General features: G+C 41.7%; 3 protein-coding genes across 7 annotated transcripts in view; all 3 read right to left on the bottom strand.

Moving 5' to 3' along the window:
* Positions 1–1,268: 1,268 nt before the first annotated feature.
* On the bottom strand, positions 1,269–10,149 carry mdm2 (MDM2 proto-oncogene). Of its 5 annotated transcripts, XM_026997626.2 has the most exons (12): positions 10,061–10,076; positions 9,688–9,741; positions 8,334–8,410; positions 8,172–8,246; positions 6,864–6,997; positions 6,503–6,552; positions 6,338–6,390; positions 5,971–6,046; positions 4,771–4,928; positions 4,448–4,582; positions 4,004–4,072; positions 1,269–3,786 (listed from the first exon to the last, which is right to left on the bottom strand). In XM_026997626.2, exons 3-12 carry the CDS (start codon positions 8,397–8,399, stop codon positions 3,145–3,147), a joined length of 1,458 nt encoding a protein of 485 aa, XP_026853427.2. In that variant the 5' UTR covers positions 8,400–8,410; positions 9,688–9,741; positions 10,061–10,076; the 3' UTR covers positions 1,269–3,144. The 5 variants fall into 5 exon arrangements, with proteins under 5 accessions (XP_026853427.2, XP_026853426.2, XP_026853423.2 ...); XM_026997625.2 differs by lacking the exon at positions 9,688–9,741 and having other exon boundaries at positions 10,061–10,149; XM_026997622.2 differs by lacking the exon at positions 10,061–10,076 and having other exon boundaries at positions 5,980–6,046.
* A 3,238-nt stretch (positions 10,150–13,387) lies between these two features.
* slc35e3 (solute carrier family 35 member E3) lies at positions 13,388–16,623 on the bottom strand. The gene is made up of 5 exons (XM_026997629.2): positions 16,041–16,623; positions 15,749–15,859; positions 15,300–15,458; positions 14,941–15,023; positions 13,388–14,020 (listed from the first exon to the last, which is right to left on the bottom strand). Exons 1-5 carry the CDS (start codon positions 16,440–16,442, stop codon positions 13,834–13,836), a joined length of 942 nt encoding a protein of 313 aa, XP_026853430.1. The 5' UTR covers positions 16,443–16,623; the 3' UTR covers positions 13,388–13,833.
* A 408-nt stretch (positions 16,624–17,031) lies between these two features.
* Positions 17,032–22,776, bottom strand: part of nup107 (nucleoporin 107) — a 10,965-nt gene continuing 5,220 nt past the window's right edge. The window contains exons 16-26 of the mRNA XM_035528722.1: positions 22,515–22,563; positions 22,252–22,321; positions 22,041–22,156; positions 21,737–21,926; positions 21,152–21,264; positions 20,553–20,655; positions 19,551–19,711; positions 19,201–19,326; positions 18,673–18,786; positions 17,525–17,692; positions 17,032–17,254 (exon numbers count right to left, since the gene is read on the bottom strand). Coding sequence (XP_035384615.1) covers positions 17,147–17,254; positions 17,525–17,692; positions 18,673–18,786; positions 19,201–19,326; positions 19,551–19,711; positions 20,553–20,655; positions 21,152–21,264; positions 21,737–21,926; positions 22,041–22,156; positions 22,252–22,321; positions 22,515–22,563 — 1,318 coding nt within the window. The 3' untranslated portion in view covers positions 17,032–17,146. The remainder of the gene's footprint in view (positions 17,255–17,524; positions 17,693–18,672; positions 18,787–19,200; positions 19,327–19,550; positions 19,712–20,552; positions 20,656–21,151; positions 21,265–21,736; positions 21,927–22,040; positions 22,157–22,251; positions 22,322–22,514; positions 22,564–22,776) is intronic.

Raw genomic sequence — 22,776 nt, 5'->3', positions numbered from 1 at the left:
ACCCCAGATCATAGCACTGCCCCCACAGGCTTGTACAGTAAGCACTAGGCATGATGGGTGCATCACTTTAGCCACCTCTCTTCTTACCCTGATGCACCCATCACTCTGTAACAGGGTAAATCTGGACACATCAGACCACATGACCTTCTTCCGTTGCTCCAGTCCAATCTTTATGCTCCCTAGCATAAAACCGTTTTTGCCGGTTAGCCTCACTGACAAGTGGTTTCTTAAGACTACACAGCTGTTTAGCCCCAATCCCTTGAGTTCTCTTCACATTGTGCGTGTGGAAATGCTCTTTCACTATTAAACATATCCGAGTTCTACTGTTGATCTTCTATGATATGATTTCACCACACGTTTAAGTGATCACGATCACTCAAAAAATTTTTCCTACCACATTCCTTCCTCAAAGATGTTTCCCCACTGTCCTTACACTTTTTAATAGTTCATTGGACAGTTCTGAACCCAATTTTAGTAGTTTCAGCAGTCTCATTAGATGTTTTCTCTGCTTGATGCAATAATTTGACCCTTCTGAAACAGATTAACATCTTTTCCACAACCACAGTATGTGTCCTTCTACATGGCTGTTTAACAAATGAGAAGCTACTCATCAGTTAGGGTTAAATAGCCTGTTGCCATCTGAAACATAATCACCCATGCAGGAATTATCCAATGGGAGGCTCTTACCTATTTGCTTAGTTAAATCCAGGTGGTGACCTTTTTTTTGGCCAGTGTGTGTGCCTATAATACATGGCATTTGTTATATATATATATATATATATATATATATATATATATATATATATAAATAATATATGCCTCGTTGTAGAGCACTTTTGTAAGCACAAGTCATTTCAAATATTACTTATCCTGCTGATAATCACTGAAGTCAGTGGAGCAAATAAATAATACAATACATAAGGTTGGAACTGTTTTTTTTTTTTTTATCACACAGTATATAATATTCATTTATGTCAATTTGGTGAAATTAAGGAACAAAGATTAAGAATAATTCTCTACAAAAGAACAAAGAACACGTTCAAACAATTCATATTTAAAAATAATTAACTTGGAACATAATTATCTAATATAAATTAAACAACTAAACAAAGTTCCATAGGAGTGAATTTGAAGTTAAAAGAATCCCAAAGCAGTTACAAATGACCATTCCCACTGAAAAAGAGCACTAAAGCAATCTGACCCCTCGAAAGACAAACGATTTCTTATCATGAGAGAAAACGCATGTCCAAAGATCATAAATAACAAAATTCAATTCAGAAAATTTATTCATAAATAAATATACACTCATTTATAAAAGAAATATTTACATTTAACCAAGAGACATTTCCATACTCGCTGAAATTAAAACAAATAACTTCATGCTAGATGTCTAAATTACTGTATGAACTAGCTAACCCAATGGTTTTCGACCCTTTTCCATTTGAACAGCATTTAGTGACAAATGACACTAGCTAGTTAGCAGAAGCTAGCCGAGGTAGCAGGCGTTGCTGGGGTTCGACACTCTTTTGACAGCTGCGATATTCCATTCGTGTTGTACTGATAACTGCGTAGTTAGTTAGCTCAATGTTTTTGTGAATATGGCTTTAAATCTTCTCAGAAATAAGATCATTATCGCTGGCATTAGCTATACAGCTATGCGTTTGAACATAAAAATGAAGTGACAAGCTAACCTAGGAGGGATCGGTCACGGTTGAGATTTATAGCAAACTCAGCGACTCATCACCGATGCACTCTGGCTTTTTGCAGACTCTAATAACAGTGAAGAGCACAAGGACGTTGACTTTGATAAATTCTCCATAGACAGGCTGGTCGATGGGAGTATGGAGGAGATGGAGGGTCATGAAGAGCAGAAATCCAGCCAACCTCCATTTGGTAAGTACGTGTTACACTGTTTCTATGAACTGTGTGTGGGCGTCTTAACGTAGGTCAAACACACAGATTTTACAATATTTACATATATAAACATTTTTACATTTGTCCAGAGATGTGTGTATGTATAGAGATATAAAAAAATTAGAGTGGATTTGGTTAGTCTTTCTTGTCGCAGGTCAAGCAGAAATGCTGCTGTAAGATAGGAGCTAGTTTTAAATGATGCATCATGGGCAAACCATGAAGGTGCTTGGGATAAACTGACACCAGACGAATTCTGCTGGTTTCGGGGGCTTCTGATTTATATGAGGTTTACTTCTGTCCCTCATATCCAGACATTGGGGAGCCAAGTCTCTTCAGGGTTCAATGGGCCAAATTATTCAAATGACCATTTTAAGGCATTGGCAGCCAGGCACGGTGTGGATCTGGATTGTCTTAAATTGTTATCCGATAGACCACCTCAAAAGCATAGATGACCATGTGGTAAAATTAAACGGTAGATCAGGGGGTATATGAGGGGTAAACTTCATGGAAGTTTCAATTTGAGAGTCATTTGTGGGTCTGATTCAGGCTACACTTTAGGCTGACAAGTGATCTAGCTACAAAAGCAGTTGAGGACCTTGTGCAGCCATTTAAAAATAAGGGCAACATCTTGTTTTAATAACTTTTATACATCACTGGCTCTTATTATCAGACTTGGAGTTGGGAATTATACTGTAACATTATAGCATGTTAAGTATTAACTTGTCATTATGCCTATAAAATAAATAAATAAATAAATAAATGGCAGGGCAGTACGGGAGTTATGGTGCAAATAAAATTGGAGAGCCTTTTCCAGACTGATTAAACATAAAATCTGAACCTTTCTGGGACACTGTATATTAGTTAATTTGGTATGTACTGGACCTACACCAGATTTATTCCCCCACACCGAGAGTGAGGTAGTCAGAATTGCAGTGAGATAGATGGTTTCCAGAGAGTTCTGTCAGTGTGTCTCACTGCAATTCTGAATACCGCTACATTGTTTACAATAGTACACTTATTACTCTTTGGAAACTTTTTCAGACTTGTATGCATGTGTTATATCCATTGAACAAGTAATGCAGGTAACCTTAGCACATATTTATTCTATTATGTTGTGTGTGAGAACATATGTACTTTTTTTCCCCCTATGGGGTTAGGAAGTGGGTGGAAAAGGTAAAAGGTGAGGTAATGGACAGCAGTTTCTTCCTTCTTCATTTTTTTTTAATATCCTCAGCTCACATACGTCAGGACGACTGACTGAATCGGCTCTCTGCAGACGGGACACAGTTTATTACGGTTCTTCAGCTTCTTTGCACAAGTGTAGCAAGCCATGAGGTGACCCGTGCGCCCGTGCACAATGCAGCCATTCTTGGGTCTGCTCTGACAGATCACACAGGGTTCCAGGCAGGTTGCAGGTAGGCAGGCCTCCAGGCTGTTGAAACGCTCCAGTTCAGGGGTCTCTTCCAGGCTGCTGCCCCCACATGAGGAAGTGGAGGGTTGGGAGGAGGAAAAGGCTGAGCCCTGAGAGTCTGAACTGGAGGTAGTGGGAGCAGCTCCCACAGAGTAGTCTCTGCTCAGGGCCTGGGAGCGTGAGCACTTACCATCAGGGACATCTAGTCCTTCGTCTGGGTCAAGGACTGGGGTGAAAGGCTTAGTTGGTGGCAGTTTGGGATCAGAGGCAGTGGCAAGGTCAGTAGTGAGCTCTGTAAGGTGGGTGGTGCTGTCGGCCGTGCTAGTCTGGGCGTCACTGCTGGGGATCTCGGGGCAGGAGTGCATGTCAGGCAGCCAGCCAGATCGTACCGTCCAGCAGCTTTTGCAGTGGCGAGGAAGCGGAGGATTTAGTTCATCACATTTAGAGCATTTCCAGTAGTCCTGGGAAACCACACACACACAAACAAATTACAGGTACATGCAAAACATGTATTTTTCTATAGTCTAGAATGGTGCATCATATATATAGGGTAACGGACAGGTTATGTTTTTAGCACATCATTTATGCCTATATATGACCAATGTGACAGGAAATGTTTTGACATTTATTAATATACATTAGTAAACATCACTGGCTGAGAGACAAATGTAAACATACTGCCTCGGTGATCTCAGGATCCACATCAAAGGAGTCTTCATCCTCTGCAAAGATTGTAACCTCATAAACCTGTGAACAAAGACAAAATTAAAAAAAAAAAAGAAGAAAAAAAAAAGGTAACAGCAGAGAAAAAAAAGCAAGAACAAAAGAAAAAAACCACAAAAATCAAAGTAATGACAGATTTCATAACTGTCAGTGCTGGCCGATTTGGAAGTGAATATAAATAAGTAATTGCCTGAACTTCCTATCAGCAACCACAAGAGGGACCAGTTTGCCACCTACTCATCAACCAAAATCCTTCACCTCAAGATTTAAGAGGTAGGTGTTATACAGCTCATATGAAGCATGTGTTATGGGTCTAACCATGAGCAGCTCAGCACTACAATAACAGTAGCATAGGGGAAAAAATAAATAAATAATAATAATAAAAAAAAAAGTTGAGACCTCATCTTCTCCAGGTATGGAGTCGTCATCATTTTCACTGTAGGCATCTGAGTCAATGGACTCCACCTCAAACTCCACACTGAAGTTATCAGATTCAGAGTCTTCACTCTCATCACTATGAGATATACCTACATCCTGTAGAGTGGAAGAAGAGACACCAGTCAGATAAGGGAACACACATGACAGTATGTGAATCTACAACGATCAAAAATAAACATTCATTCATTCTTAAAGTTCTATTTCTATGGCTCTGATTGCACAGTAACTGTTCAAGTGGGGAGGAAATGGTCCTCTGCGAAGTGTGCACACAGCCAAGTACTAACCGAATTACTCTGTGTTTCTGAAGACTCACTGCTCCCCCTCTCTCTGTGCAGGCCTCCGATCACACACCACGACAGGCTGTCATCAAACGTCAGAGAGAAGCTGTCTGACTTGTGCCTCTTCCTGGGCTCACCAGACTCTTCGTCAACTGAGAAATTTGCTGGGGGTGACAGGACAGGACAAAATTAAACACCCACACACACACACTTACCCAAAATACCATTTTCCACATCTAACCCTCAAATTTTGTTCTGGCCCTTCTGAACATAATCCACTGATTATTTTATAGAAAACTTTCATCCCAAGCCTTTATAGAAAAACTACATAAACATCAATTAGTTGACAGACACAGTATCTAGAAGCTCCTGCAGTATACACAAGTTACAACACATATGCTTGTAGAAATAAACCAGTTTCCAAATGGTGATTCCTAACTCCTGCCTGGTGAAAAAGACTGTGTGGATGCTGAAAGCTTCAAATTGAGCCACTAAAGACCGTCATCTGAGCACATTCTGCATTGCCTCCAGAACTGTGTGTCCTTTGCTAATGGGCAGCTGGGAGCTCAGATAAAGAGAGCTTTCATTAGCAGCAACACATGTTGCCCACACATGCTCTTCCCTCCAACACCAGCACCAGGGCTCAAGTTCACAAGAATTAAAATGAGCCATGCTAACCTAGGAACATGCTAATCTATTCTGCCTTCTTTACAGTAGAATTTCCTATCCCAGCTCCTCTTTAGCCCCTCAAGCCGTGTTTGTGTGTTAGAGCCAGGGGTGTTGGAGTAGGGTGACAAAGTTGAGTACAGGCTGTCAATTGCTTAGAATCTTTCTCCAATTAAAAACAAGAGTACACAGCGTTCTGTTCTACTTTTCTCTGCTGGTTTCTTCCCCCCTCCCCATTAAATCAAGAGTTAGAATTTTTTCAGGAGCTGATAGTGTGATCAGGAAATTTCAAATTTACCCCAACAGGGAACAGATCTTCATGCTAGGTATCCCCATGCTAAAGTGGCCAACACATCAGAATAGTTGAACCATAAATATGTAAATATTATTTCTTCCATTGTTCCACTGTCTTTTTGTTTTTGCCTTCCTTGTTTACCACATTGACTGGGAATTTGGCTCTGAACAACCAATGCTCCTAATGAGTGCTGCTAAGGTCTGTGCATTTTAAATGTTCTCCGTGTGTGCGCAGTGTACACTCACTAGACTCACTGCTTCGCCGGCGTCTGCGCTGCTGCTGCTGCTCCTCCACTGAGGTAGATGAGGCCAAGTTTGACTCCTAGAATAGACAGGCAAGATTCAGGTCCACTGCAGAGACCCATACAGAGCGGAAGAATAAAGCAATTCTATAGGGTTACATATTAAAACAGCTCTAGATAATGTCACTATGGATCAAAAAAGCATGTACTATAAGAGCAAAAAAACCCAAAAAAACAAAAAACAGTTTCTAGGCTTCTGATATCCCACACCTAGATGTGGGTGTGTGTGCTGGTTTGTACTATGAATATGAAGGATGCTTGCACTTTTTGTCTCTTTTCAGTCTGACTGTGTAGGGCAGTGGTGCATTTACCCTTGGGTCAGGTTCACTTTGACTCCTCAGATCTGCGTAGGTTGTCTGAGAGTCTAAAAAAAGGGTAGGGAGACATCTTAACAGACTTACGCAGGAAATTAAAAGTTAGGATATTGTTAAAAATACCAGAGATTAAAATTAACAAAAAGTAAAAAGTGCTTGTACCTGGGTTTTTTACTGCTATGAGGTTTTTGGAAATCATCGCAAACAAAGCTCTGAAAAGCCAAAGAACAAATTAAAATTTCCTTTCTTTCACTGATGGAAATTTAAGTTACAATCAACAATACGGCCAATAGTTCATCAAAAACAACTTAGAGTTAAAGTGTCATTTTTGTAAATGAATTATTCCTGGAAGCAGAAGAAGCTAAAAGTATGCAACAGGTGACTCAAGTTGTCAAACATACACATAAATAAATACATGAGCATGCAAGCATGCCACCTGTGACTTCATTAGCCTCTCCCAACAGTGCCAGGACTGAGCAGTAAAGAGCAGCTGTGCACCAGGGCATGTGGAGGGGATACACACCGGGGCTCTTTGACAGAGAAGCTGGACACTCCCAGCACAGTGCCGAGAGCATCGTTTCCACAATGGACAATATGCTGCTGCTGCTTGTCATACAACTCCTTGCTCATGATGTACTTCCCCAGGTAAAACATGACCTAACACACGCACACACAAATAGGGGATGATTAGAAATACAAGAGCAAGTCATGTCCTTACAAAGAGAAAACAGTGTTGGTTAGAGAAACAAGGGTTTACTAAACTGTTTAAGGGCACAGTCGCTGTACATCCCCTCAAAAAAACTCATATATAAGCTAGAGTAACAAGTACATCCCATCAAAGCTGTATGATTAAGGACAGATTCCAGGCAAAAATGCATAATGGCCTAGCATAGACTGAACAAGTTTATTACAGAGTCTGGATGATTAATGGTAGACTAATCATGAATTCAGCAAAACACAAGGCAAACCCAAGTGACATTACTGAAGAGATAGATTAAAGTATTGCATTTTTTAAAAGTGTGCTTGAAATTCCAAACATCAGAACAGTATAATATATAATTTAGTACAAGACTCTTAGATCCATGTTAAGGATTAAAGGGAAAATGCATATTATTTGAATTATTTCTTCCCCCCCATCACACAGGAAAGCAGTGGTTAACACATGACTAATACATTCCAGTAAACCACAGATGCACCAAAGTAAATGAGTCATAACACAGACTGTATATGTGCTCAACACTCTTCTCAATTAAATACATTTAAAATAATACACAATACTACCCTGTAGCTAAGTGATATGCATATAATCAGTCATAATTTTCTGGCAGTCTCATTAAGTTGTCAAACTAATGTGACCATGATTGCAGAGCCCAATTAAAATGCTGATTCGAAGAACAAGGAAGGACACGCCTATACAATCTATAGAGGTCTGCTGCTGATATGAACAAACTAGTTTGAGGGACACCAACTGAAACTTGAGTGCAAATTATTTTTAACCTGAACATACGAAAAAACACACTGCACAATATAAAGCTTCCACTCCTAAAACTGGAAAGTTTCACTGAATAACCAAAACAAATACTGCACCACACATTCTATTAAAGCTTAAAGAGTTTATCCAAATGAAATTATACCAAATAAATATTGCATACAGAATGACGGGACACTTTCACACATTAAGCTGATTCTTAGACATAAGATGGTCAACAGCAAGTTTCCATTTTAAATAAATAAATAGAAAAGTAAATTGGCTAAGGACAAAGTCTATGCAGTGTCAAATCTCCAGTGTAATGTGAAAGGACAGGCAGAACCTGTCAGTCACCCTTCCTACCTCCTTCATGGTGAAAACATCCTTATCTGCCCCTGCATCTTTAAGCAGGGTTTGCAGCTGCACTTTGGGTCTGACCTGAACAGGAAAAATGACAGGTAAGACAAATGTCACAGCTACAAATAGTGCTGCAAAACACTTCTCAAGCTGCTGTTATTAACTTACCAGTTTTTCATTGTCGATCTTGTTTATCTGTGAACTGCTTAAACAACTCTCTGTCGCCATACTCATTATATGTAGAGCTAAAAACATATAGAAAAAGTTAGTGATTTGCCAGCAACAGAAGTGACAATGTAAAGTCAAATGTAAAACAATCTTTACCTAAATAGAGAAATTTTATATGCTACATATACATATATACAGTCTTTATCTGTACATAAAGTGCTCCAGCTCAGCCAAGTGAAGAGTGGGAGCGTTCAACGCCGGCCACGATTTAAATAGACTTGAAGAGACATGTCAGGGCTAGCATCACTGCGACTGTTGATGTTATTGGGCGGAGAGCGTCTGGGTTGGTGAACGTTTGACATGTAGAAACATGATTTCTGCACGAGTCTGAGTCACCTAGTGGTCGGGAAGTATCTGTGCACACTCCACTGTGCTGAGCTGGCGTCATTCGCTACAAGTCCGGACATGTCCCGTTCCCAACCAAGGAGTTTGCATTGTAAATAATACGTGCTTTTGACTGACATGGGCAAAACTGGCAGCTAGCTAATCTCTTTGCGCAGCTGCCAAAGGACAAGTGACTAAAACAAACGAGGACCATCTTTGACTACCCGAAGCAGCACAAACAACTAATATTAACACTATCAAACGACTTTAATATAACGTAAAGTAATTCGGACGCATTATAGTCATTAGCAACAGATTGCAAGAGTTGGGCACGTAACTAATTTTAGGTGGCTAGCTAACCTAGCTAAGTACATCACTGCTGCTCCAGGCATTTATAACATTAACGCTAAGCTTCTAAGTATACACTATTAAGCATTATCAATAGTTTGCGAAAATTAAAAAAAATACTTATTGTCGACTATTCTTGCTCAGAAAAAGAAGGGTAACTAGGTTAACAGTTAACGCTAACCTAGCTACCATCGGAAAAAGGAAATGATAGCATCCGAACAAGCGCACTCTCTTCTAACAGCGTTAGCTAACCATCTACTTTATCGCTAATGTAAATTTAAGTTAACCTAGGTTAGCTAAAGAATGCCAGTAACAATTCACTAACTAGCTATAGTAGCTAGCCAGCAAGTATAAACAATAACAGACAAAAAGCGCTCCAACATCTAACGGTAACTACAATATAAGCAGCTACGCTAGCTGGCGTTAGCTAACGTATGTACGTGTTTGAAAACAAAACTGCCTAAAAGCACAGAACTCTGCCCATAACGTCTTAAGTGGCCACAGCTGGGTAATTATCCCAAGCTGAGAGGAGAGCACAAATCAGAGTAAAGGTCGATATTGTTAGCTAAACCTAGCTAACTAGGTGACGTTAGCTGTATTGACATAAGTAGGTTAGACTTACTGGTTAAGAATGCAACTAAAGTTGACCATTTGGCTATTGTGATTTCACTCCATCCTTCAGAGAAGAAAGATCTGTTTTACATCTACGACTACTATAATAATTACATACAGCTATAACCTAGTTAACATTTAACAAGCAAGGATAGCCAGCACGGTCAATGGCTGTAAAGGGCCTTAACCTATCTAAAAAAAAAAAAAAGCTAGCCAAGAAGACTAGCCTAGCTATGTTAACAAGCTAACAAAAGTGCTGACCTACTACTTGAGAACTGGACATATTTGCTGTTCATTATTACCGGGACATTTATATTTTTGACCAAGCACTTACAACACATGCCTAACTAACATTTAGCCCAACTAGCTATGGGGTTTCTTACCTCTACGTTGGTAGATTATTTACTTCAGAGCGCAGCTGTTTTTAACGCCCTCCACCGGTTAAGTTTAAAATATGAATTTTGAAAGCGGCTCGCTCTCTGTGCACGTGCGGTTCACGCGGCGTTGTGAACGTAACGTAAGGTTTAGCTCTTCCACTCGACGGTCGAGTAGGTTTACGTGCGATTTAAAGACATTGAAATACCTACGCAATTAATGAAAGGACGGCTGTAGACCAAACAACATCTATGAAGTTATTTGTGTCGAAGTACCCACAAGCAAATTAAAAAAAAAATGTTAATCGTGTCAAAATGTCTTTGTTAAACGATGGGGGACAAAGAAATGTATCGGCATGATTAACGATTTCGGAGTAGACCAAAGGGCCTGATTAAAGAGTTTGTGCTCATCATTCACCAGAAATGGATCCAAATGTGGCTTTCATCATGTAGGTTACTTGAAAATGGGTCTCTGAATACTGATGGATGTGCCAGGAGCATTATGAAACTCACATGGTAAGTGTGAAATCAGTGCAGCAAGTTTTTGGTTGCTGAACAGCTTGTTTGTGTTGAAGATCTGTCAGCTTGTTGCTATGCCTCCCAGTGTCTCCAGTCCCTGGTTTCCTTTATTCCCTATCTAAATTACAAAGGCTTAGAAGTAATGCACAAAGACGCTCCACTTTCATTAAATGTTAACCTACAACAGTTAGAAACATGTCTTAAACACAGCTTCTTTGGGCAAAACTGGGAGACTTTTTAAAGTTTCACTTTCCCAGAGATTTTTTTGTATGCTGAAGATGACCGCATGTTATCTGGGGAACTGACCCACAGTTATGCATTCTGATGGAGGATGTCAAAACCCTTTTTGCTTTTCCCTGTGCAGGAATACTCATTTACATGTGACATTCGTGGTCTGTCGTTGCTGCGTCCTGTTCTGGAAGGCTGGAGAATTTGCCTGATGACTCAGGTTATTTCAGAACAACATGTTCCTTTTGAGCTCAACATATTTGTACTTGTTAGACTGAAATTAGGAGTACATTCGTGGACAATTAACAGATGCCAGAACAAAGCAATTAATTTTAATATTGAAGATCAGGTTAGAGGTCAAGCACTCAGTATTAATAGTCTTGTAGAATCTTATTAATTTGTAAACATGGCCATCATAGAATTATGAAAGGATGTTATCGGTGATTTAACTTTTAAAGTGTGATAAAACCTCAAATTATATAACATTTACATTTACAGCATTTATTAAAGTCTCCATCAGTTTGGGACAGAAACAAAAGTCAAGTTAGAGACAATAAAGCATACAAATAATAGAAGACACTCTGACTACCCAGAAATGACCTACTGCCTTTTTGGCTGTTCAGTTCCGAGTGCAGCACCAATGACATGAGGTCTGGCCCAGTAGCACAGGGATGATGGACACCGGAAGATAGGCAAAAACAGTCCATTAATAGTGGATTTCTAGCTGACGTAAAAGTTACTTTATACTTAGAATGAGACTTGGAGAGAGAGATACTTTATTAATCCCAGAGGAAAGGTCAGGGTTACAGTATAAAGATTATAGGACTTGCATATTTACAAAAATATTTTGGCAACACTAACAAAATAGGAGCTTTCAAATAACACCCAGTTACAAAGTGCAGCTGTGTGCATGTGGAAAATGTACATAGCATATAATTTACAGAACTAGAAAACTGACAAAAACAATAGTTTACTAAATAGAAATATAAATTAACAAAACAAGCTACTTAATTACTAAAGTGCAAGAGGGCATGTAGAAAATTTGCATGTATCTTGAGATATTTATAGAAATTTCCTGTTGTACAGGTGGGTGATCTATATAAGAGGTATTCAAATTACAGTCTTCAAGATCCAGGTCCTACAGATGATGTGCCCTTTATCTAGTAGTCAAGTGTGACGACAAAGTGACCGACCAGTTAGATTGGTCATTTATTCAGCTACAAGAAATACAAAATACAGGACCAGATTTAGATTTATGATCCAGATTTGAGTACCGCTGACATATATGATTATTATTACAGATAACAGAATGAATTACATATTTAACCAAAGGAATAGTAAGATAATTGAATGATCCTATTAACCATAAAATAAGTAGAGAGGTTCTGGTTTTCAGAACAGCGCAGTTGTCTTAGTTTGTTACAGGAAGTGCTCCTTTGTTTAGTTGAGATATCCAAAGGTTTATTGAGTATCCTTTGTTCTGACAACACATTCCAAAACAACAAAAATAAACTGCAGTTACAACAAAAGCTATTTGAAATTAATGATTTTAATAAATTCAAACTGTGTTGCTCACACACTTCACTCTACTTAAATCACATTTCTTTTTCCCCCCCCCCCGTCTCAAACATTTCTGAATAACGTTTTGTTCGACCTTTGTTACCAGTACCATTGTTAACAATCACAAGCCCATAATGCACAAATGCCACTTTCTACACAGTGCTCACAACTGGGAAACCTCCTGGGGTTCAGTGTTCATTTTGGCATATAATTTATATATACATTGACCACACAATTTATTAGAAACACTTATCTTGGATTTATATATACTGGCCACTTCAATAAAGATGCCTGTGCAACAGCATTTAGACATTCTTAGGTGGTATACCACACTCAACATAGCAGTGACACTAGTAGCCTTTGCCGTAACTCTGTAAACATTAGTCCCTGCAGAATCTTTGGAGCACATGCAACTCGAAGGTTCGAAGGCAGTGTTTACATACTCCAAGAAAGATAGCCCAAGGACTTTGGCAAAGAAGGAAAAAACTAAAAACAATTTGAAGAAATATTTAGTCAGCATTTTAGATAACATGAAAGATTCCATGAGTAGTGACTGGAACCATTTCAAAACCATTGTGTGTGACCTACGAGCCAGAAGCACTGATGTGTAACCAGATACGGTAATTGTATCATAGGGATCAATCATGATTAAACAGAGAAAACAGCACAATGTGGGCATTGAATATTTCCTGTATATTCAGAGTAAATGAGACATTTTTAAATGACAAATGTGTTTATTGTAGACTACAGCATATGAAAAAATTTAAATTACAAAAATAAACAGAAATTATATTTGAAAATTCTGAGTGTAAACAAGCTTGCCATAACTTGGGCTGTTTAGACAGCCATTCTTTGTCACTTTTCACATGTAAATCTGATTATACAACATATGTATCTGATTATAGATCTGATTATCCTTCGGTACAATTGAATATCTCTACATTTTACATGTTTACCTACACAGCATTACTAGCCTGGAATCTTCTTCAGATATATATATATAATCCACACCTTAATCAGATTTATTCATATCCTAATCAACCTCATTCTCGTGTTGGCAGTTGGCTAAAACGAGGAAAAACATTTTCATGATTCCCCAACAATCACACCCAAATATGACACAGAAACCCAGTGTGTTTTTTGGTGAAAAATTAAGTGATCTGGGCTTATATATGTAAACCCTACATATCCACTGTTGCAGCAGACATTTTATTTGGATGCTAAGCAATGCAAAAATACTACATCTGTAATCTAAAACACCTCTTTTCAAGGTGCACAATGATTTTCTGCTATGTTGCTCACAAGGCCATAACTCCCAACAGCCCAAACATCCCAGTGTTTAGGTTATGGTTCTTCTCTCTGTCTCCGATCTTCATCCCATCCTACCCTTTCTCCCCCAGCATCAGACATTGCCCAAACCTTTAACACCATTGGTTAAAGCACAGTGACTGGCACAGCTCAGTGACCGGCAAAGCCTATGGCCGCTGAGTGAGCCTGCTTTTGCCCTCCTCCTGCTCGGCCAATTTAAAGTGCGTATATGCGAGGATGCCGCTGAGAGTACACAGTATGCCCAGGCCCTGGTGCAGAGACAGCGGATCATGGAAGAGCATGTATCCGCCCAGAAGGGTGATGCAAAACTTGAAGTGTCCAAACATGTTGTAGCTGTAAGGGTCACAGGGTTAAAGGTTAATACTGCAAACTTGTTGAACATTTACAGTCCTCGCTGAGGTCAACTCAAGATAGAAGACAAATCACTGCAAATTCCTAGGTCCAATTTAAACACTTGGCAACAGACTCTAGCTACAGTTTTGTGTTTACAAACATGGAGCTTGACCTGCAGTTATCATTCTGCTCTTTCTCCAGTTCCAGACTGTAGCTTTAAGAGAAGGGATCCAGTGACATTCTCATGTCTTATCCTATAATGAGGGATCGCACACAGTGGATCGTTGTTCAGGTCTAGCTGACTGAGAGCAAAGTTCACAGAGCAATGTAAGTGGTGCGCCCTCTTCAGGGAAAACTGATTAAAAAATCTGTCTGGAATGTCAGAACACTGAGTTTAGTTAAACAGTGAAGGAAGAGGTAAAGAGTATGACATCCTGCCCCACAGTCAGTGACAAAACAAAAACCTTACCCACAAGTTTGCATTTGGTAGGGGACAATAGAACTATACATAGATAATAAAAAAAACTAAAATTATACCATAAGCATTACAAAAACAATGTATTTTAGGCAACTCTGTAATTCACTGTTCCCAATCATTAAAGTAATTTTATGGGAAAGCAATATGGAAATGGCTTTATCTTCATTGCTGAGCTTGGTTCAGATCTCTCAGGTAACGTCTAGTGGGTGGTCAGGCTTCCATGAATGCACTGCTTGTTTGTCTTCTTGGGCATTGCCCTGCCAACAGCACCAGCTGTGTTTGGTAGAATAACTCAGTAGTGAAATAAGAGTCCTGACATTACTTGGGGTCTGGCCAAATATGCCGAGTAAATACTTGCTGAGTAGATATGGTCTGTGACAAAAAGGACCCAAAGCCAGGCTGTTCACAAAGACACATCTGATGCTTCACAGCAGAAGGATACGTGAGTGGAGATGTGTTTCCAATGATCCAGTATATGGAGAGATTCACAAGGAAGGCGATTATCCCTGACAGGAAAACCATCACCTAAAATGAAGCAAACACAACATCAGAACATCGCCATTGTGCCCTTTAACAACCAAGCCAAAATTTCACTCCACTAAAACTGACCATTAAGCTGAAATGTCTCAAACAATTAAGAGCCTTCTTTAGGATGGTAAGTAATGCTACTCAAAATAGACCATGCAAATAAACCGGCTTTTTCTGAGGGACCTCAGGACATAGGCGCCACTGTTATGTGTTTTTAAATTCCTGTGGTGATGGGTGTGTCTGACCAGTGAAACAGGGAGGTTTCTCACTCACCAGGGCCTGGAGAGACCAGGGGCCAAAGATGCCTCCTTCTCCGGTGAGAGGCTCAAAGAAGGGGACAAGCAGGAGAAGGAAGGCCGAGGACATGGGCGCCTGGTAATACAGCAGTTGCATAGAGTTCACCTGAAGCTCATGCTGTTTCGTTCCCACCCACTACAAAAGACAGAAGAGAAGCACAAGCACTGAACACACAATTAAACTGGATGCCGCCGAGTTACTCTGTCTACAGATAGGCCAATAAAATTCTTTAACCTTACTGAAAATGTTGTGTTTATTAGGAATGCATATAGCAATTTTGAGGGTCGTAATGACAAGCGTCAGAGTTATAATACAACGCGTGCACCATAAATATCAGTAACTTTCTTTTAAAAGTTATAAACAGGCCATTTTGTCTGTTTGGACTCATGGTTGCTATGAAGCAGAGGACAGAGCCTTGCACTTACCACTTGGTAGAGTGAAGTGACAAACACCCCCAGAGTAGCGAAGACAATGCCCAGCAGATTAAACTTGACGTCGTAATAGGAGTTCAGCATAACCCCCAGAGTAATGGGGACCTTTCAAGGGGAAAAGCAACAACTCTACACATTTTGCTGTCTATTAAGCACAATACGGATCACTGATATATGCACGGGTATATTAGGACACGGTTAGCTAGCCTGGAGAGTTTATGGCACGTAAAGTTTGACGTGATCTGATTTCACTTCCATTTAAGTGCAATATAACGAGGCTACTCACCAAAGTTATTTTGATCTTATTGGAAAACGTCTTGCGATAATAGACGGTCTGTATGGCAATGATGACCGGCGTGGTCATGGCCTTGGCGAGCTGGTACGTCCCGATCGTGTTGCTCTGTAGGGACAGGTTCGTGAAAGCCACGAAACCGCAGAAGCTCAGGGCGAGCAGCACGATGCTGGAGGGCCGGAGGACTTTCGGGGAGAAAACGTGCATTTGCCGGCACACCACCAGCCCGAGCCACGTTAGCACGAAATGCACCAGGGTCAGCGTCACGTTCGGGAAGCCGTAGTGCACGTAAATCCATTTGTTGAGGAAAACGATACACGTGGACGCCAGCAGATTGAGCAGCAGCCCCGCGGCGAGGCGGCCGTGGCTGAAGAGGTCGCGAAGCCGCGCGGACATGGCGGGTCGGAGCGGGACTCGGCGCGAGCTTCGGGCAGCCTGCGGCCGACTGGGGACGTCGCGCAAGGCAACGTTACCGCGGCGCTCGCGAGACGCACGCGCGCTCTCCGAACAAGCGGCCCGCGCGGACGGCGCAAAACCCGAGTTCCATCGCGGCGCGCAGGTCCGGAGGTTCCGCTGAACGCGCGGTTGTGACGTCACCAGACGCGCCGCTACCGCGGCAGCGCGCCCGCAAGAGGCGGAGGAGCAGCTCGAGCTCGGCCACGTCGGTGCGCTACGGCGCCGCCTCGCGGTTTCGCCAAACAAGGTGGGAGTTCAGAGGCGTTCGAGCGGAGCAGCTTTGCTGAACTTGAAATGCAAAGTGCATGCACATTTATGCAATTCAGACTTCAGAAAAGCCGACTGCTTAAAACACTTAGGTGTCACACAGGCCTTTTAGTGGTTGCTAAGGAAGGATCTGGCATAAAAGGCAATGCTAGAATATCCAGATTTAGCAGCATCACACATCTCTGTTTACTAAATAAAAAATAAACACTGCTTGAGGCTCGTTCAAATACTATTTTGGGGAGGAAAGACTACTAGCACCAGGTCACAGTTCTCCAACCATTCACAAATCTTTATTCAAGTACAAAATACAAGACATCTCTGATTCTTTTAAAAAGCCAAATGAAAGAAAGAAAGCATGAGGGTGTATGTCACAGGATCTAGGACTGGAGCTCATAGCCAAGCGGATCCAGCCCTTTATCCAACAAGAGCAGAGATGACTCTCTCATCTTCTGAAGAAACTTCTGAAGCTCTTCTCTAGTGAAAACCTATACACACACACACACACACACACACACACACACACAGATTTACAAATTTCTAACATGGTATTAAAACCAGCTTTATCAGTCATAAAATACTTTAGCTCATTATGATTAAAATGCATTTTAATCATTTATAAAGCAAAAACCCAAACTCTTACTACACTGAAAATTAAGAGAAAAAGGTGAAAAGACAGGAATGTAGAAAATAGAGAGGAGAGGAGAGGAGGAGAGGAAAAGGATGGAACGGGGACAACAGGAGGACAGAGGAGTGACCTCGTAGAGTCTGTGTTGGTCGGAGGCGATGATGTCGGCGAGACGAAGGCTCTCCTGGTGGCGCGCAGTCCGCTGCAGCACTGTGAGTAGCAGGAATGTCATCATGGGCAAACATAGGCGCCGCAACAGAGCCATCTGAACAGAGCGCTCAGAGTCCTCCTCAGCATCCTGAAAGACACACACACACACAGACAGAGCAAGAGAGAGACAGACACACAGACAGAGCAAGAGAGAGACAGACACACAGACAGAGCAAGAGAGAGACAGACACACAGACAGAGCAAGAGAGAGACAGACACACACACACAGAGCAAGAGAGAGACAGACACACACACACACAGACAGAGCAAGAGAGAGACAGACACACAGACAGAGCAAGAGAGAGACAGACACACAGACAGAGCAAGAGAGAGACAGACACACAGACAGAGCAAGAGAGAGACAGACACACACACACACAGACAGAGCAAGAGAGAGACAGACACACACACACACAGACAGAGCAAGAGAGAGACAGACACACACACACACAGACAGAGCAAGAGAGAGACAGACACACACACACAGACAGAGCAAGAGAGAGACAGACACACACACACAGACAGAGCAAGAGAGAGACAGACACACACACACACACACACAGACAGAGCAAGAGAGAGAGACACACACACACACAGACAGAGCAAGAGAGAGACAGACACACACACACACACAGACAGAGCAAGAGAGAGACAGACACACAGAGACACACACACACAGACAGAGCAAGAGAGAGACAGACACACAGAGACACACACACACAGACAGAGCAAGAGAGAGACAGACACACAGAGACACACACACACAGACAGAGCAAGAGAGAGACAGACACACAGAGAGCGAGAGAAAGAGAGAGAGGGGGGGGGGAGATATTAGGTTTATGAAACCCTCGGCCACTGAATGTGTTGAAGCACACACGTAAATCACCACCTCCTGCCCTGCCAAAAAAATGCTCCATTTATTTTGACATATTGATGTGATCCTGTGCCTGGGATTTAATAACACTGAGGGAATAAGCACGCATGCACGCACTCTAAAGTGTTCGTCGAGCCTCCCACGTAGCAGTGAACTGGCCGAAGCCCGAACACGGGAACCACCAGGTGTCTCACCTCTCTGACGTCGACCATCCAGCCTCCATCCACAAACAGCAGCACGTTGTATATGCGCTCCTTCACCTCCTCCGTTAGGGCCTCCAGCCGGCCCTGCCAGTTCTCAAACTCCATCTGCACGCATGCACACACATACACACACAGAAAGAAGGGTATTGTTGTAACAGTACGTCACATGCACATTTGAAACTTTTGGCTTTCTACTGAAGACTGCATTGCATAAAGAATGTTTATTTTACATCAGTTCATTAAAAACAGCTTTTTTTGACATAGCTGCATTCACTTATTGCTAAAATATTTCCAAGCACAGTACAATTCTCTGAATCATACACAGAAAACATATGGGCTGTCCTTATTAGCCAGCATACATTATAAAGCAAGACTTGATCTTGACTTGTGTTTCAAACTGCGTATTTGCAGCCCATTCAAGCTGTGCAGCGTTCAGCAAGAATTGGGACGGAGCCTAGAGTAGAGTGCGCACTATGTAGGGTGAGTGTGAAGTCAGTGGGAAAGGAGCAGACACCAGACCTTGTATTCTTTCTCCTTCATCTCATAGGCGACCTTCTCTGTGAACTTGGCCTGAGCAGGTGCAGTGGGCTTTACAGGAGAGGAGTTCAGGTGTCTGAACCACTCATTAAAGGCCTCATGGGCTTCCTGTTCTCACACACACACACACACACACACACAGACACAGACTTACTATACAAGGCCATTACACTGTGAACAAAATTACCTTAAGTCTGAACCTTAGTTACTTAAGGTACATTTTTTAAAAATGCACACATTATAAAGACACTCAGTAGAAATACAAATCTCTGCACATCATTCCCCTCTGACCCAGAGGCCAAATGGTGCAAGTTGAGGGACGGGATTCTCACCAGGTAGGCACGAATACAGAGGTGTTCACGGATGGCGTTCTCCTCCTCCGCAGGCAGGGGCATGTTCATACCTTGCTCCTCCCACTGGTGGTAAATTTCCCTCATGGAATCTTTTGGAACCTTGGCGAAAACCAGCTTAGCAGCCTCGTGTTTCTTAGAGGCTGGGAAAGAGAGTTGGATGCAGCGTGAGGAGCAGAGAACAGAGCTGAACAGTTTTCTGTTGGCTTGGCAAGCCTAAACATCAAGAATTTTACATCTGAGATTTGGATAGTTTAACTGTGGAACCGAAAACGTGGTCAGATTGACACAAAACTGGTAGATTCTGCGTCGCCATCGCACCATTACTGGTACGTTAGTAGAAAAGAAGTCACTTTTATTGAAAATGCTCTCCGTTGCCAGTCAGGAGGGATGAGACCATATCTGTAGCATATCTGCATGCTCTATAGGTATAGAATAAATACTATGTAAAACAAGTGTATATTGGGAAGTACACAACACCAGGAGTCTTGTTTCGCTCTTCTCATGAGAAGAGACAACAGTTTACAGCTAAACTCCTGGATCACATTGCAAGACGTCAGATTTGGAGAGGGATAACCAAGACAACAGAAAGTGCCCAGCAATATTGGGAGAATGAACACACTGACACAGGGTCAGAAGTAGATAAGGTTTGGCCATGCTGACCACGTTTAGCACTATTCTGATGTAAAACCTCTGCAATTCCACATTAGCGCGTGACGACTGACCATATGTTTACATGTGCTCAGCGGAGGTGGACAGCTCAGGGTCCGAGAGTGGCATCCTGGACTTTGTCCCAGTTGTAGGTAGAAGTAGTGAAATGAACTTGGTGATAAACTCATGGTAGAACTTTTATGTTTGATCCTGCACTTTTACAAATCCACCACTCACAGACCAGTCTGCTGGAAGTGTGTCATGTTCGCCTCTGTTGCAGTGTTTTTGAAAGTTCAGTCTTTATATCGTTAGGCAGCATTACGTTCCACCCACCTAAGAACTTCCTCATGATGGCGTTGCTCTGTTTCAGGGCCTCAGCTCGCTGGGCGGGGTCAAACACCAGCCAATCAATGATGTCGATCTTCTGCTGGTCTTCCTTTTAAGGGGAGTGAAACATATTAACTGGTTAGATCTAATACATCGGATGAAGAAACAGCCCTGAGTACTTCAAATACTTACTAATATTAATTACTGAGTGCATGCTCAGACATTTATTTCAAAGTTAATTAATAAAAAAAAATGTCTTAAAACATACAAGCATAACTATAAGACTGAAAAGAATCAGTTCTTGGCAATGGTTATTTCTCCAGTCATAGTCCACAAGTAAATATTTCGAGCTACAATAGTTACTAGATTAAGCAAAGGTTTATAATGGGACAACACATTATAACTTTTTTTTTTTAAATCACATTACCGGCCTTTGCGAGTCTGCTATGTACAAATAAGCCTTCTCACAAACCACAACAACGGCACCGCGTACCGTGTGCAAACTAATTTCTGATGAAGGACCGAATTGATTGAAGAATTTCCATTAGTTAGATAAAACAAAGTGCAGGCCAATAGCATGTAGCTGGTGTGTGTGTGTGTAGTACCGCTGTAGTGCCAGTGTCAAGGGCAGGGGTCAGATCATGGTGGGAGAACTCCTCACTGTCTCTTTCTCTGACTGTCTCTACCACTGTTTTAGTGATGGCTGCCACGTCCAAACCTGGAGGCACAACCACGTCATTCTCTGATTTAGTCTCTACCATCAACACTCCGAGTGGTCAGAGGGTGTAGTGTTGTCTGGGGAAGTTATTAGTTGTTATTAGTTATTGATGTGAGTCACTGAAGAAACAACGCACTTCTATTTACACCAGCTGTCTTCCGTTTTCAGTAGGTATCTGAGAATAGGTGAAATCTTAGAGAAAAGCCCTTTATTGAATATTTGTTGAACAAGATTATATAGAAACCAAAATTCAAACAAAGAAAGAAGCGCACAAGTCAAATGGAAACAAACAAACGAAAAAACATTGTGGCCAAACCTCTTAAAACGTTTGTGAACAAACATATAAACCAGATTGATGGGCGGGTACTTGTCCAGTTGAAGAACAAACGGATGATCAGAGGAATGATAAATATGCGGCTGGCTGGATGGATGGATGGATGGAGGAACAAATGAACGGGGTGCTTCTTCTCACCGGCTTTGCTGGCAAGCTCCAGGCAGCGCCTGCGTTGTTCGTTCTCCGTCACCTCCTCCAGGAAGCGGGCGTACTGGGTCACAGCCATCTCTATCGGCAGGTGACTGACGTAGAAAGCAATCAGCTCCAGTTGCTTCTCCTTCACCAGCAGAGAGATGTAAGCCTTCAGCACATCCACACACACCTCCTCCTGCAGGGAGGGAGGGAGAGAGAGATAAAGAAAAGGATAGCGAGAGTTGGTAAAAAAAATTAAATAAATAATTTTCAGTTAAACTTTTTTTTACGAGTGTGTGCATGTGTGTACCTTGAGCTGCATGCCAAGACTGCGGTAGAATAGCACCAGGTGTGTCATGAAGCGCAGGAGATGACCCGGCAGGGGCGGAGTCCTTCCCAACCAATCACTGAACTCCTCCATTAGGCCTGCCACATGCCACACACACACACACACACACTCTCACAATGCACCTCAGCACCAAACTGCAAATCCCCAAAGCCCAGCCAGCCCACAGCATTACCATCCAAGTCTGAGAGTATGACAAACTTCTGGATGACGTGGTAGTGTTCCCGGGTCGCCTCCAGGACACTCTGTCAAACACACAATCAAGTCAACATGAGTATCTGTAACAGAACAAAACCACTGGCATGTTCAGTACTCAGATGTACCTAATGCAATGGCCCATAAGTCTAAGTGCAAGGTAGTTCTCCCTCGTAAAGGGGGAGGGGGAGCGTAGCTCGACTCTACCCCTACTTCAGGATAAATCCGACCCGTTACACCAACCTTTGACTCGGTGGCTTGGAGCTCCTCAAATACTTTTTCCATCGTCCAACTGAAAGACAATATAATCAGAATGAAAAGAACCATTATGCTGAGGGTCTAAGTGACTCTGGAGGCAAAAACCTTTTGTATTATTATTATTATTATTATTATTGTTTACATTTATATAGTGCCTTTCTCAAGTCTTGTTGAAATGTGAACAGGCTAAGCATGCATTTGATCATTTTATCTGCCTAACTAATGAGTGTATGAGTGGGCATTGTAA

Source organism: Electrophorus electricus, chromosome 7, assembly GCF_013358815.1.
Source record: "Electrophorus electricus isolate fEleEle1 chromosome 7, fEleEle1.pri, whole genome shotgun sequence".
NCBI classification, from domain to species: Eukaryota; Metazoa; Chordata; class Actinopteri; order Gymnotiformes; family Gymnotidae; genus Electrophorus; species Electrophorus electricus.
This window is presented reverse-complemented; position numbering and strand designations above follow the sequence as displayed.

Bases quoted from the DNA above. Each gene is read 5' to 3' on its own strand.
- mdm2 (XM_026997623.2), bottom strand. From the start codon at position 8,781: ATGACGCCAGCTCAGCACAGTGGAGTGTGCACAGATACTTCCCGACCA. The intron at 8,411-8,729 runs GTGACTCAGACT...ATATGTTTTTAG, and splicing joins AGATACTTCCCGACCACTAG to CTCTACATATAATGAGTATG. The intron at 6,553-6,863 runs GTGTGTATCCCC...TTGGCTTTTCAG, and splicing joins TTCTCTGTCAAAGAGCCCCG to AGCTTTGTTTGCGATGATTT.
- slc35e3 (XM_026997629.2), bottom strand. From the start codon at position 16,442: ATGTCCGCGCGGCTTCGCGACCTCTTCAGCCACGGCCGCCTCGCCGCG. The intron at 15,860-16,040 runs GTGAGTAGCCTC...TCCCCTTGAAAG, and splicing joins ATAAGATCAAAATAACTTTG to GTCCCCATTACTCTGGGGGT. The intron at 14,021-14,940 runs GTATCCTTCTGC...TGACCCTTACAG, and splicing joins GGAAACACATCTCCACTCAC to CTACAACATGTTTGGACACT.